Source organism: Pomacea canaliculata, linkage group LG4 (genome assembly GCF_003073045.1).
Source record: "Pomacea canaliculata isolate SZHN2017 linkage group LG4, ASM307304v1, whole genome shotgun sequence".
In the NCBI taxonomy this organism is placed as follows: Eukaryota; Metazoa; Mollusca; class Gastropoda; order Architaenioglossa; family Ampullariidae; genus Pomacea; species Pomacea canaliculata.
Window position 1 is genome coordinate 26,508,019 of NC_037593.1, and position 14,608 is coordinate 26,522,626.

Consider the following 14,608-nt stretch of genomic DNA (forward strand, 5'->3'; position numbering starts at 1 on the left):
TCTTTTTTTGGTTTGCATCGAAGAATGTCTGCAGACAAATTCAAATTCTCAAATGCACAAAACACACAACCACTTTTATAAGTTTATTTGTTTTGAGTATGTGAAAAGCAGGTCTCCGAAAATATCTTGGCTGTCAAGAAATGCAACTGTGTAAAACATCTCAAAATAATCACCACAGGAGTGTGATCACGGACCACCTGACTGCGGTTCAGAAGACTCGCGGCGGAAGTTGAGCTTGTAACTAGGGCCCGACACCTTGTTTACATCCGGTCGCTAAATATAGACACACCTTGCGTCCCGGTATCTGGGTATTGATCTCATAGCCACACCGCCAGCTAATGTCTGCAGGAAAACACCATCAGCCTTTCAACCTGTTCGAACTTCCTCCGCTTGGATAATATGTTTGGGTCCTTGTTTGTGAAATGAAGTTTTAAAGATACTCAGCTCGCCGGGTGGTCGAGCGGCTTGCAATGGACTTGACGCAATTAATTTCAAAATTTAAAAACGAAAACTATGGTGGGCACGGGAGTAGTCCCTAAAGACGAAATGTACTTCGATTAACATCGGAGAAGTAAGCAGAACTTCGAGGAGGAGAAGGGCACAGATTTCACTGATTGTATAATTGCTCTTCAGAGAGAGCAGAATTGATTGAACAAGTATGTGCATTCCATCTCGGTAATATTTAGTTCTGTTAGATTTTCCTTCACTTCTATTTAAATTTAGTTTTATTAAGATTTTGACAATTGCAATTATTAAAGTTTAATAAAGTTTTATCAGTATTTTGCATTAACAACAGGTATACGTTAATAAATTATATATATATATACTTCATAATTAATTAATCTATCAGATCATATATAGCCATTTAAAACAATTTAAATGTTGGAAGTGCGATTCAAATCATGATCATGATATTATTTGCAAGAGCTCGATCGCATTTTTAAAGTTTTACTTCTTTTTTATATGTATTTGAGCATGCATTTTTAGATTGAGCACAACTCATCCATTTCATAAGTTTGCATTCACAGCTCAATCCATTGATCTGTCTATTTTGCACACATATATCAATTGTTTTAGCAACTTTATTGCTGTTACTTCTCTATAAATCTTCTAAAATTTCAATTTCTTTAAGTTGTAAAGTTAAGGATCGAAATCGCTAAAGATTTACAGATTTTTATCAAAGAAATATTTTTAGTATCCCTTGATATTTATCTGGTGATTGTCTCTCTCTTTCTTGCTAGTCATGCCAATAAAGGATCCACGCAGTTATGTTCAGTCAAAACCATTGCCCATCAGCCCTCAGAAGGGACTGAAGATTCAAGCTCGCAGCTTTGAAGTCTACAATCCCACAGATCCTTCACGATCAGTGGTACGGAGCCAGAATTATTTGCGGCGTTCTGCACAATTGTCAAGTCAAGGGTTTCGTTCCGTGAACTATGAACCTTATCATGGAATTGGTGATCCTTTTTATCTGGACCATAAGAAAATGATTCTTCATGCCTTGGGACAGTGGGAAGAGGTCAGTATAATAATTTAAGCTAGTTAGATTATTTTTTAAGACGGAGGAGAGCAAAACTAAATTAAAGCACTGCTTTCCTGAGCGGCTGAAAAAAATGAGCGTTTCTAAACCTTTCTAGCAGTTGTTTTACCAAAGTCATTTTAGAAGTTAATAATTCTATGAGAGAACACAAAGAGATAGATAAGTATAAAGAGAATAAAGAAGGGGGGGGGGGTAGGTAGATACAATAAGAAAGAAAAACAGAGATGATATAGAATGGACACAGGGAAGACAGAGGGGAAAAAAAGAGCATTTAGAACAGAAACAGAAGACAAAAGGGAATTTTCTCTTTCAATTTCAATTGCTTGTTTCTGGGGTGGAACTAAATTTATGTTAACTTTCGAAAGTGCAAATTAGCAATGCTCTTCAAATTTCAAGACATTTGAGCAGAGCATGCACTACTCTCCATCACAGTATCACAAGGGCATATGGCTTTCAACACCTTTAAATTATTTTGCCCTCTCAGTCACCCATTAGGTGAGATTGATTTATGATACAGACCCAGTCTGCACTGGGCAACATGCTTATTACACACACGTCTCACTCTATGCACTTCTCTCTTCACTCCACCACCATGTGATGAATCACCTCTACTGTGGCTATTGATTTACAAATATGAGTTGTAATAAATTTGCCGAATTAGTGGAAGACTCTTTATGAAATCATTATAGCTTGGGAAAACGTAGCTCAATTGGGAATGGAAGATTATTGATTATACTGCTGAATACGTATGTGGTCTCCAAGACCAACTAATAATACAGCATTTCGTGGTTATTTTGCTGACACACACACTCTCTCTCATAACTGCACCATATACATGTGTGCACATGAAGTGACATCAGCAGCTCATTTATATCTTCTTTAACACAATTCAACTTCCACAAAACCCCCACCCCTCCCTACACTTAAAGGAAAAACGCAAGCAAGTAAGAGAGGGAAAAGCACGTGAAAGAGAATTAAGGAAAGAAAGAAAGGAAAGACAAAAGATTTTTAGAAGTCAACCGCGTTGCTTGCTTCCTTGTCACCATGTCAAGTATACAGCTACAGGAGATATGGTGACCTCCTCTTAAGTTGTGAACCACTCCAAGTCCAATGGTTACACACTCATTTAGTCACTTATCTAGGCACCCCATTGAGGGTCACAGCAAGATTTATGATTTTACAGCAACTTCAGGCTTATCATCTTATCACAAGAGACATGTCTTTTGTGAATATAGTGGGGTGTTAATCAAGTCAGTAAAAAAAAAATCTGTGTGTGTGTGTGTGCATGCATGATTGAGTGCATATACAGAAATGTGTGCATGTTTGCAGGGAAGTGCATAAGTGTGTCTACTTTTCAAGACTATTTTTGCTGTTTGTTATTTTGCTTTCTATTTATGTCATTTCTAATTTTATGTTACAGATTTTTTATACACAAAGAATAGTTCTAAGAGTAGCAGAATGTATGCTTTGTTTTATTTATCATTATTGTACAAGAATTACCAAATTAATTGACATTTGAGGCTACAGTTTTTTTTAATTTAACATTGTTTTTAAGACATTTATTTTATTTCTAGAGTCAGGAATGGGAAACATCCAGTAGTTCAGATGAAGATGATTCCACTGCAGATCCTTTATCAATTCAGCAAGGTCAAATGGTGAGAGGTCCATTTCTTTTCACTCAGAAAAAATAAATGGTAATTTGAGCATTTTTGTGAGAAAGAATAAAATGTTATTTTTACTTATTCTACCAAAGTAATCCTCATTAATAATTCTTTTGTACAAATACATTTTTTGTTTTTGATTTAAAAAATATTTTTGTCCATATTCCATGAAAATCCACATAAAAATTTCTAGATCAGTGATGTTATTATACATTTCATACAAAGTCATGCATAATACATTATGAGTATTCTTCTATGGCGTGCTGATCAGTTGAAGAATTTGTTGAATATACTAGACCTAGGATATCAATCTATTATAGTTGTGCCTGATGGCAAAGGTGAAGTGAGTTCAGCAAAATGTATGATCCTCATTCTTTTTCTCCTGTGGCATGGGTTTGCAGACTGCTGCTAAATTTGTCTTGCGAAGAACACGGAAAGATCTGAATACGCTGAACAAGGAAGTTTTAAAATGGAGGTGAGAAACAACATTTTTATCAGGCATACAGTTAACCCACCCACTCTACCTCACATCAACTAAATAATAACCAGTACGTCATCAGTCAATCAATCAATCAACCAGTCCATCATTTTAATCTTGTTGAAAATGTGTTTTGCATTTTTTATGCTTATCTTCGCAATCAATCAGAATCAACAGCCTCTATATACAGATAACCTCAGAAATTCGAGTCACTGTGGGCATCATCACGTACATCCCCTGACACCACTAATGCTCTTGACAGGAACACTGTCACTGCCTCCACTGTCATTAATATTTTTGTTATTATTGTCGTCATTATTTTTATTGTTGTTATTGTTATCACTGGCACTCGTATACACCACCAACAACTCCATCGTCAGCAGACTTAATCTCAAAAGCTAGCAGGAGGACATGAATATTAAATTGACTTTCATATACAAATTATATCTTCTTCATGTGAGGAGTTTAGGAATTTGCAAGTGCTTTTCATATAACAGCAGAAAGAAACAACTTTTGTTGAATGAAAAAGCATTATTACTTTTCCAAGCAAGATGTTTGAGATGAGAAATTAAGATGATTACAGTGTGTTTGCTGATTTTTCTTTTCTACAGACCATTCTTATTGAAATGAAAAGCCTTTATGTGCACTGTGTAAAAAGAGCTCCACAGAAGATAAATCTTGGAGATTGCCTGTAGCATGTCAAACCATTATGGCCTATGTATTGATCCATAACTGCCCATGGCATTGGCTCCAAAGGAGCACTCTGCAGTGCCAGGCTATTGGGCCGGGAGCTTTGACCAGGCAGATAAAGTCAACAGCCCCGCAGGATCAACATTATACCCACATTAACTTGCTGCCATTTATGATGGGCATTTCGGGTGTTGTAATAAGAAACTGCCATAAGTTATGGCTTTGTTTTTACTGCCGCTCAAGGGATGCCTAGCATAGAACAGAGGTTTTATGAATGTGGCTGAGTCAGTCATGGGTGAAGGGTGGAATAAAAGACATAACATATGCTTCTATTAAATGCAAACAAGAACGATATTCAGGTACAGAATGGGAAATATTTTGATGATAGTGTTGTGTTTGGAACTGGGTGCATTGTGGGTAGTTTTATGGGCTCATACCTGAATGCCATATGGTGTATTCTGCTGATGTCAGAAATAAAAAAGCATTCTTTACCTAGACACTCACACCACACACACACACACTCATTCCAAGACAAGGTTTGAATAGTGAACGAGATGGTATATATTAACAATTAGTGAATAAGTTGTTTATTCAGGGTTAGATGAGATGAATTTATTGACAAACTGTGAATAAAATGGTTACACAAGACACAGCCTTATTCATGGTTTGTTTTTTTACTGTGCCATCCTTTTTAGCCTTTCCTTTTATGTCATTGAGGCTGCTTAAACAATATTTTCCTGCATGGACATGTTTCGATGTACTATACATTATGAAGATGATATTGATCATCATCATCTTCGTATTCATCCTCATTATTATCATTGCTTTTTATCTTATTTTTTCCAGAAACACTATCAGAAATGTCAGACTTGGTCATGGGTTATTTGATCTCATTCGGCAAGAACGCATAGCAAAGGTAGATTATGCTTGAGACCAGCATCTGTGTATAGGTTAATGCATCCATATAAGTTGTGTTTGTGCATTCCGCTTGCATGTTTTCCCTGTTTTTTGACTAGTGTGTGGTGTGGTGTTTTGGGATATGTGCTTCACCTTTTTATGTTGTATATGCATATGTGGACTGTAACTTCAATGTATGTCTATGTGTTAGATGTAATGTTGTTACTAGCTTCCCCTTCTCTGGGCAAGTCAGAAATATAAAAATGTGTCGATATATATATATAAGAAAGGTTCACTTCCATTTTGTCCATTTCACAGACTGGATCATTTAACAGGTTATAGATTATTCTAAAGAAAAATTATATTATGAAACAGGGGTTAAGTATTGTCAAGAAAAATTTACCTGTTCACTAATACTATCATAAAAGATTTTTCTTTACTTGCTTATTTCAGAGAGTGGCAGCCATGGCTGACAAGCAGAAAAAAATGGAAGAAGCACGGAATACTTGGCAACCGCCCAAGCGTGACAGTGATAGTGAAGAGGAGAGTGATGAAGATACAGTTGATATGGACTTTGATAGGTACATGGACTAAAAAATATGACTGTATAGTTCAAGGATTTCATCAAGTTCTCATAGGTAGACTATATAATTCCAACATGTAAAGAAAGTCAATACCATATCTTAATAAAAAAAAGAGAAGTTAATGGTGGTAAATCAGTCTGTGGTTACCAGAATATTTTGTAAATTTTTCTGCAAGCTTTACTTGTAAGAAATCTTTAAAGAACATGTCTATACTGTAAGCCATATGAGATCTCAGATTAACGATATTAAATGCAGGATTTGTAAAGTGTGTACTCATGCTTGTTAAGAGCATTCTCATAGCGCTTGAGACGAGAATGAGATGTGGACATCATACAAAGGATGGAAGGATAAACAACAGTACTGATGACCAATAAAAGATGATTAATAAAAGAAAAATATAGAAAACGCAAAGAGAAATCAAGTAACGTGGAACTGAAGGCACCATGATTCTGCAGAGGAAGATGAGTAGGGAAGTAATCAATAGATGAAAATAAAAATGGGGGAAGGTTTGAAGGTGGACTAGCATTGTGTGGACTGCTGTTAGGAGAAATGCTCAAGGAAGATTTTTTTTTTCTTTCTTTCAGGTTTTCTCCATTACCAGATGATAATTCCACTCAAATAGTTCCTTCACGAACAAAATCCACTTCTCGGCCCAAAAAGAAGAAAGGCACAATACCTAGGCCCTTCACACCAAAGCATAGCAATCTGTGTGAAATTGGTGACAGTTCAGAGGATATTTCAAAGTAAATGGTCCAAAATGTCTCAAAATTTGTCACTCTAGATTGTAAAATGAAGTGATGAAAACTTTTCTGAATAAAGAATAAGATAAACTATTAGCTGGGACAATTATGGGGGTTGACATTAGAAAATGTTTTATGGAAGTGATGCAGTGAAATATGAGGAAAAAAATTTGAAGTGTAACAAAGAACTGTCAAATACAGTGACACATCAAAGAAAAGTTATTGGTATTACCCAAATGCCAAAGCTGAGAAGTATTGTAATGCAGTCTAATTGTCAAAAAAGATTTCAAGCAGTTGCAAAAGAGACACAGTAATAAATAGTTGAATGGTAAAAGACATTTCAAAGTAACAAAATATTGACAAAGTAGTGGCAGAACAAATTATTTAAGGAAGATCACAATTAATGATACAGTTGCTCATAGTGATGCTCATTTTTGGAGTTATGCATATACTTCTGTGTATATGTGTGTGTGTGTGCCTGTGCATACACGTGTACGTTCTTGCAGGAATGCTTTGTTTCGACAACTTTGTGTGCTGAACTGGATTCTGGATGCAATGAACATTGAGCCTGGCTACACAATGTCATCTATAATGACATGTTGGAGTCACAAGTGGGTCACCTAATTTTCCTCTGTAAAATTGTGCAGCAAGTCATGGCTTTTCTACTGATAGAAGACTGTTAATATTTATTCCCTTCTCTATTGTTTAAAATGTTTTCTTTATTTTCTGTTTTTTCTTGCAACCTGTCTTCATAACACATGATTATGGATGCATTTTAAAAAGCTAATTGTATATTTAAAAACAAAATTAAAATGTATTATAAGAAGCATGAAAGGGATTTATTTTTAAGACATTCACAAAATACTAAATAAGGCATATTTTAGGTTAAAGCTGATCTGTAATTACCATTAGTCATGGTTAATGTATGGTCGTATATGTGTGTGCTTAGTGAGATTGGAGGTTTGAAGATTCCTTTGAAAAGAGCTCAACAGGAAAAGCAGGCTGAGACCAAATGGGAAAGATTTCTCAGTACACCCATGCCAGGCAAGGTTAGAATCTTACTGCAGCAATTAAAAATGATAATAAGAATACAGACAACAAAGACAGAAAACTGGGACAGTGATAGGCATATAGATATTCTATTATACACAGATACTTGCGTAAATAAGTTTATAAATATACATGGGGAAACAAATATTTTGGGGGTTTTTTCATGTCTCTTAGAAATTTCTTTTATGTGAACTTCAGTTTAAAAAGTTCAGTTCAGCGAGGGGTGGTCGTTTCCCAAGACCCAGCTTGCGTCATCTGAGCAATCCACGCACCTCCCTTCAGTCCACGTCTCCCACACCTTCATCAAGTTCCTCAGCTCTCAATCTTGTTCCTGGCTTTGGTGCATCTGTGACTTCCACCACGACTAGCGCTGTGCCACGAGAAGACACTATTCTTGAAGAGGCATCATTATCCACAACACCACTGCCCATGGAAGCAGAAGATGAAGCGTGGGTGGACACTGCACAAAGCAGAAGTGAGGAAGGATGAGATGGCAGCAGGTTTTGTTGGTGTAGTGATTAAAAATAAACAGAAGGAGGAAATTTTCTAAAACAGTCAAAAAAATTTTTTTTCAGGTGACAGTTGTGATGAATTGTAGTCAAAGACTGCCATTCTGCAGGAAAATTTTACAAGCGAAAAAAAGATATTAGAACATCCGATGTGGAAATTTCAGAATATTTGTACTATGACAGTTTATTGAAGATGGTAAACCATAATTTAAGGATCCACTCATGTTTTGCTGAATAGCTTTGTGTGTGTGTGCATTTTAGCTACCTACCAACCTATTTGTGGCAAGAAATTGTGTATAAGGTACTCTGTACATTTCTCATTTCAAAAGATTCATATTTCCATGTCAGGTATGTTCAAGTTTCTGGATGAATACTATGACAGTCTTCCATCAGAGACTCGTGTGGAGGAAGATGGACGGCAAGGACCAGATGCCTCACAGTCTGGCAACCCAAACACAGCATCAGAGGCTCAAGAAAAAAGGTCTGAATGCCTCCATCAACTAACTGCCATCATAACAGTTATTATGAAACTGGTGTTGTGAAACTGTCATTATTGCTATAAATAGAGACTCAAAAGTTTATGAATGCTTTAATTTTATTAAATTGTCATGTTATTACAGTACTAATGCAGATAAACAAGCTAAAAAGCATCGCAAAAAATCCAGAGAGAGGGAAAAAACTCCTGATAAACTGGCATTGGTAAGATTATTTTTGTACACATGAAATGTTTTTATGTATGGATATGATGTTTTAATAGATCTTTTTGTAAATTTGAAGTTGCCCAATGGTTTTATATTTGGGTTTTTTTTTCTGTTAATAAGGTGAATAAGGGAAGCAATTTTCAAGTAGCAAACAAAGTATAATTAAAAATAATCCAGAGAAAGGGAAAACACAAGACTACAAAGTAGTAGACTTTTTAAAGTTGGAAAATTTCTGTGAATACTGAAATTTGCCTGTTTATGTGGTCAAAGTATTGTAATCCCTAAAACTTGTGAGCAAGTGACCTAATTGTCTTTGTATGTCTGCAGTATGACATGCAGGAAGCCCTTGGTGTCCCGCGAGGTTTGCGTGCTGATAAGGTTGTAAAGCCAAAGCCGTGAGTTGTCCTAAAATCTGTTAGAAATTTTCATAACCCTTAATTTTTCTGTATGTGTATCTTATTTTATTTCTACAGCCTTCATGATATATGATGATCATACCCTTGCTTGATTTAAAGCTTAAAAGTATCTAATTGTAAAACATTAATTTTATAAAACATTTTATTAACAAAAATACCAGTTTCATAAACAAAATATCCTTGAAATACACAGGTCACCAGAGCTACTGGAGTTTCATGAAAAGAAACCAAGCAATAAATACCAAATGCTGAGTGCCGACTTAGCCAGCCGCTTCAAAGAAGTGCAGGATGACAAAGCTATGACCTTGCATGACATTCTAGAGCAGATGGAAAGGTCTCTACTGCTGTTTCTTGCAATATTTCTTGTGATCAACATTTTACTTAAAAAAAAACAAAATAATAGCATGAGCTTTTGTCATACTGTGCCTTAAACTCTCACATTATTTCTCCTTCCCTCCTTTGTATTCTGTCCATGTCTCCTACTTGTCTTATCACTGAGAGCATGTTCATTCATGAGCAGGATTATTTACTATATAAATCACATTATTATTATAAATGAAAATGCGTCATCAGAAATATTCAGATGATCTTTTACTATGTGTATATGGAGGGAATTGATCATACTCATAATGTAGAGTTAAGAATATAGCCTTTGTTCTTCCTGTTCACAGGGAGCGTCTGGCAAAGTGTCAGAGTAGGTTTGTGTCTATGCAGACTCACAGCAATAGTGTGTATCGAGCTCTGGAAGCCATGCGTCGCGAGAGGGAGAAAATGCTCCAAAAGCCAAATGAGGAGCAGATGCGGCGTAAAATCATCAATTCGTGACAACTGGTCTGTTTTGTAAACCTTTATGAGACTTGTGTAGCAATTTAACAATAAGGTTTATAGAAAAATTATATGTTGCTACTTTATAAATAAAGGTTGTTCATTGCTAGATTCTTTTAGGGGTTGATACAACAGTCCAGCTGCTGTCATTAGTCAATACTAGGTTTCTGGATTAAGATGATTAATGATTAGAGCATGCATGCCATCCCTGTAGATAGGGATCAATGACTTCATCTTTCCTCCACCCTATAAATTTGATCATCATTCTTGAACTGTTTGCAATTGCACTGTTGTATTTACTTTACAGTGACAGATTTTTTCCCACTCTGATACTTATTATAATTCAGTAGAATTTATTTCTTTTTTAAATTTTATTTATTCTTCAAAACTTCTTCGTGTCTGATGTCTACAAAATAATTGCGAAAAGAAAGTAAATTTAATTTTTTTTTTTTCCTTTACCAGGTACACAGAACTGATACAAAATATTCCAACAAGACTGCGTTCTGCATGGTATTACAACACTATCCTGAATAAACTCTGCAAATATGGCCTGGTCAGTGCAATCCTTCACTTTTCCACTTGTGGTGTCTCCTTTTCTGCTTGTGGATAAAATGTAGGACAGCCTCAACCCTCCCCAACCTCCCCTCTCACCAAAAACCTGGTGTTGGTGGTGTGTTGCAGTAGAAGATCTAGGCTTTGTGTGCCTGTGTGTTTATGTATATTAACCTAGTGTTTTGCTGAGTAGGATCTAGCTGTATGTTTATATGAGAGAGAAAGAAACCATTCCCATCACTGTAATGATTCAAAAAGACTTTATGGAGAATAGTGATGCAATAATGAGCACCAGCTGATTTGCACACAAAACATAGGTACAGGCCAAAAGACATAACTACCATGATCTCAGCAATTTTATGTAAACATGCAAATCTGTGTGTGTGAGAGAGAGAGAAAAGTCTGTCGTACACATTTTGCAAATACTAGGAATTTATCACTGTTACATTATTTTTGTGATGACATCTCCAAATTTCCTGGATTTATCTGTCAGCCACAAGAACACATAGAAAAACAGATTCTCCAGTGCTTATTTTGTCTCAGTGACTCATAAACTTCACTAATTAAATAGTCTTATGCTCTATGTATACACAATCAAGTTGCAACAGTCCATAAAGTTGTACCAGAGTAAGCAGTACACAATACATAGAAAAATAGTCAAAGTGCAAAGGCTACTAACAGCAGTCAGTACTGTATAGCCTGCCGGCAGAAGTTAACAGTACAGTCTACTTGCAATAATTAGGAAGCAGTTATAAGCAGATGTTTTTCCTTGATGTAAGTCTAGTGCTTTTAGAAAGTGGTCTAAAATTTTATAGCATAGTACTGTGCAGTTCTTGTGAATGGATTTTTGTATGTCTGTTTTTGTACATCCATTCATCTTCAAGCATGAATGCATCCATGGATGCATATACAATGTACCTGCATGTGTGTAAGCAGTTTGTTTTGTTTTTTTTTTTTTTTAGCTATGTGTAATAGCTTAATTGATATTTTATAACTCAATTCTGCAGATTTTGACCTGTTTTTGCTTGTATGTAGCCAGATTTAGATTTGATGACATGCTGTTGTAGAGAAGAAAATAATTAACTAGCCACATATGCGCAGGGGTTCTTTAACCCCCACCCTTCATATGCCACATTTCTCTGCAGGTGCTTGTGGAGGACGAGAATGTATGCATTAATTAAAATTTTTAAATCAGCTCATTTGCTCCCTCTTCTATTAATTAAACTTAAAAATCAGCTCATATATCTTTCTCATGCTTTTGCATCTTAGAACACTGCAAAGTACATACTACTAGAGGATGTGCATTAGAGCAGCTTTCATAGAGTGCTTAATGCAACTATTCTGATTTCAACAGCACATGTTTAGTTGTTTTTGCAGGCTTTGTGTAAGTATAGATGTGTGCCCAGCAAGTATACATTTATTCTTGAAAGGCATCATCTGACATCTGACAGGTTTTTTTTTTTAAAGATATGATATGTCTTCAGTAAAACTCATTGACTTGCTTCTTCTACATTTTCTTTTTCCTTTGAAATATATGGGAATTGAGAATGCTTCAAATTTTGTTTGGACTCTTTTTTTTTATGTTTTGCCTTATTTGGTGATGGAAACTTTCTTCCTACTCCCATGTTAGCAAATATACATTTTACAGTACTGCTAAAACAAAAAATTGGCTTATGGTCATACATCAACATACTATGCCTTTCCATCAATTTCAACATTAAAATCAGTCTCTCACTAATTTCATTTCTCTTGCTATGTTGCCAATGGGTTTGATTATTGTTGATTTATTGCTCTTATTCGCATGAACATTACTGGAGTAAAAAAGCCTACAGTAGAAGAAATGGCTTACAATAAATCTTGCAATTAACATATGAAATTTTTCCAGCCAAAAACCTGCTAATTTTAAATCTCTTCAGACTGTATAGAACACTGGATAAAGGAAATTATAATATCCTACTTTGAATATATATAAATCTTAATCCAGAAATCTGAAGTTTTTCTATTTTAAGGGATGTTATACATTCTTAATTAATTAATTGTTACTTTCCTTATATCTTTTTTTTTCCTTCAGGTTGATACTTTTCCCTGAAGGTTGAGTACATATCTATGCAACAATATTTAATATATTCTTTATTTAGTCTGTCTTCAATGATCCTTCAATATGGAGGTAGTCTTTTTTTTTTAAAGTGACAGATGTAATGAAATACTGCAAACAGTCGATGATAATTATCAGTGTGTTGGAGAAAAAAAAAAGAATATTGAGATAAAATGTACAGATCTTAAACTATAGCTTTTAGATAAACCCTATAATAATTTTTTAAGAATCAAAGTAGGAGGTCAAATGGCAGGCTATGTATGTAAGAAAAGTTAAAATGATAAACAGAAACCCTTTATTTAGTAGAATTAAGGTTCTTAATTTATTTAAGCATGTTATCAAATTTCAAAATTATCCTTTTATTCAGTATCATTTGCTGTTATTTTCTGTCTGAAAGCATGCCTGATCCTGGTATTATAGTGGCACAGTGCTATATTTGTTTCTAGTCTTTTGGGGGTTACTTCTATCAAAATCAGTATATTTTTGCTAATTCTGTTATCAATAGACGAAAAATAAAAATGCATCAGATGGTAGGTAAGAGAAAAACAATACATGCACAATGTCTTTACACCAATATTTAATGGTCAAACTTGGGACAAAATTCTGTTTCCAAAAATAGTAATATGGTATTTTAAGCTCGACATATTTATTAAAAATGCATTCTGGCAGACTCTAAGGTTTGAATAGGTGTTTTCTGATATGGAAAGTTTGTAAAGTCTTTAATAAAGAAAATGAGAGCTAGAGAAATAATAGAGAATCAAAAACAAGTGGAAAACTTATATACTGATCTACGATAAAAAAAAAAAATTAAACTTGAACATTGTTCTCCACAGGTGGAAAGCACTTCCAAACAATCTGTGTACAAGTTCCTAAAAGTGCTGGAGGGACTGCGTGAGTGGGAGATTGTTCACCTGATATTGCTGCAGCCATTGAGTTCTGCAGGGAGAGAATTGTTGATTATCCGTTGAAGAGTATGAGGAGTGGTTTAGTTCTGTATTCCCTCGCATCAACCGGCCCCAGACAGCACCAGCTGCCATCCGTACAGAGAAGAAAGAAGCTGCAGATCATAGTAGGGCAAGTTGTAATTCTGCAGGGGTTGGGAAAGGAGTTACCAGACAAACACGATCAGCATTTGTTAGTCGTTCACAGAGATGATGACATAGACTGTTTAGTTAGCTAAAAATTGATCGTTGTATGATTTTGATTTATCTTTTTCCAGCTAAAAAAAAAAAAGAGATTTTCTGCTTTTCCAAAATGTCACCCTTGAACTCCTTCATGATCTAAGGAATTTTTTTTTTTTTGTTGTTCGCACGTTATTAGCATTGAATTGCACTCATCGTTATATTCATATAGCATTAAGAGTTTCATCTCATGGATGAAGAATACCATTGTAACCTTTATTAAATGTATGCGTTATGGATCAAGTAAAACCATAAAAGGAAACATGATACCAGTGATATGTCATTCATCTGTGATAAATTCTCTTACTGCAACTCATTGTTAAGTTTAAATGTGTTTACTAGATTATGGATTGTGACAAACTGGTCAGATATTCGTAGAAGACAGGGTCAACATGCATCATTTTAAATGTCTCTCAAAATCTGTTTGTTTCTCTTCTCCTCTCCAACTTTCCTTGCAGTATTGCAGTTTTACAAATTCATTTACCCAAAATACATCACCAATATGCAAATGGACAGGGTATTTTCATTTTTAAAAATTGTAGTCATCTGAACTTTGTTTCATGTACGTTTTGTCACATGTTTTGCAGGCTAATATTTACAACCGCACCATGCTAATAAAACAAATTTTCAAACCATCCCATCATTTTGGTTTGTGGGTATGCTCATGCTCTTTCTCTCTATCAAAAAAG

General features: G+C 35.1%; 1 protein-coding gene across 1 annotated transcript; it reads left to right on the top strand.

The window, feature by feature from the left end:
* The first annotated feature begins 124 nt into the window (after window positions 1-124).
* Window positions 125-14,556, top strand: LOC112562487 (coiled-coil domain-containing protein 60-like). The gene is given in 19 exon segments (XM_025235768.1): window positions 125-656; window positions 1,242-1,519; window positions 3,115-3,195; window positions 3,603-3,676; window positions 5,216-5,285; window positions 5,720-5,847; window positions 6,435-6,593; window positions 7,097-7,201; window positions 7,540-7,639; window positions 7,839-8,115; window positions 8,498-8,630; window positions 8,770-8,848; window positions 9,178-9,245; window positions 9,460-9,600; window positions 9,938-10,090; window positions 10,554-10,644; window positions 13,572-13,638; window positions 13,641-13,691; window positions 13,694-14,556. Coding segments are annotated over 18 exon segments (2,253 nt in total). The 5' UTR covers window positions 125-656; window positions 1,242-1,243; the 3' UTR covers window positions 13,894-14,556.
* Window positions 14,557-14,608: the final 52 nt, after the last annotated feature.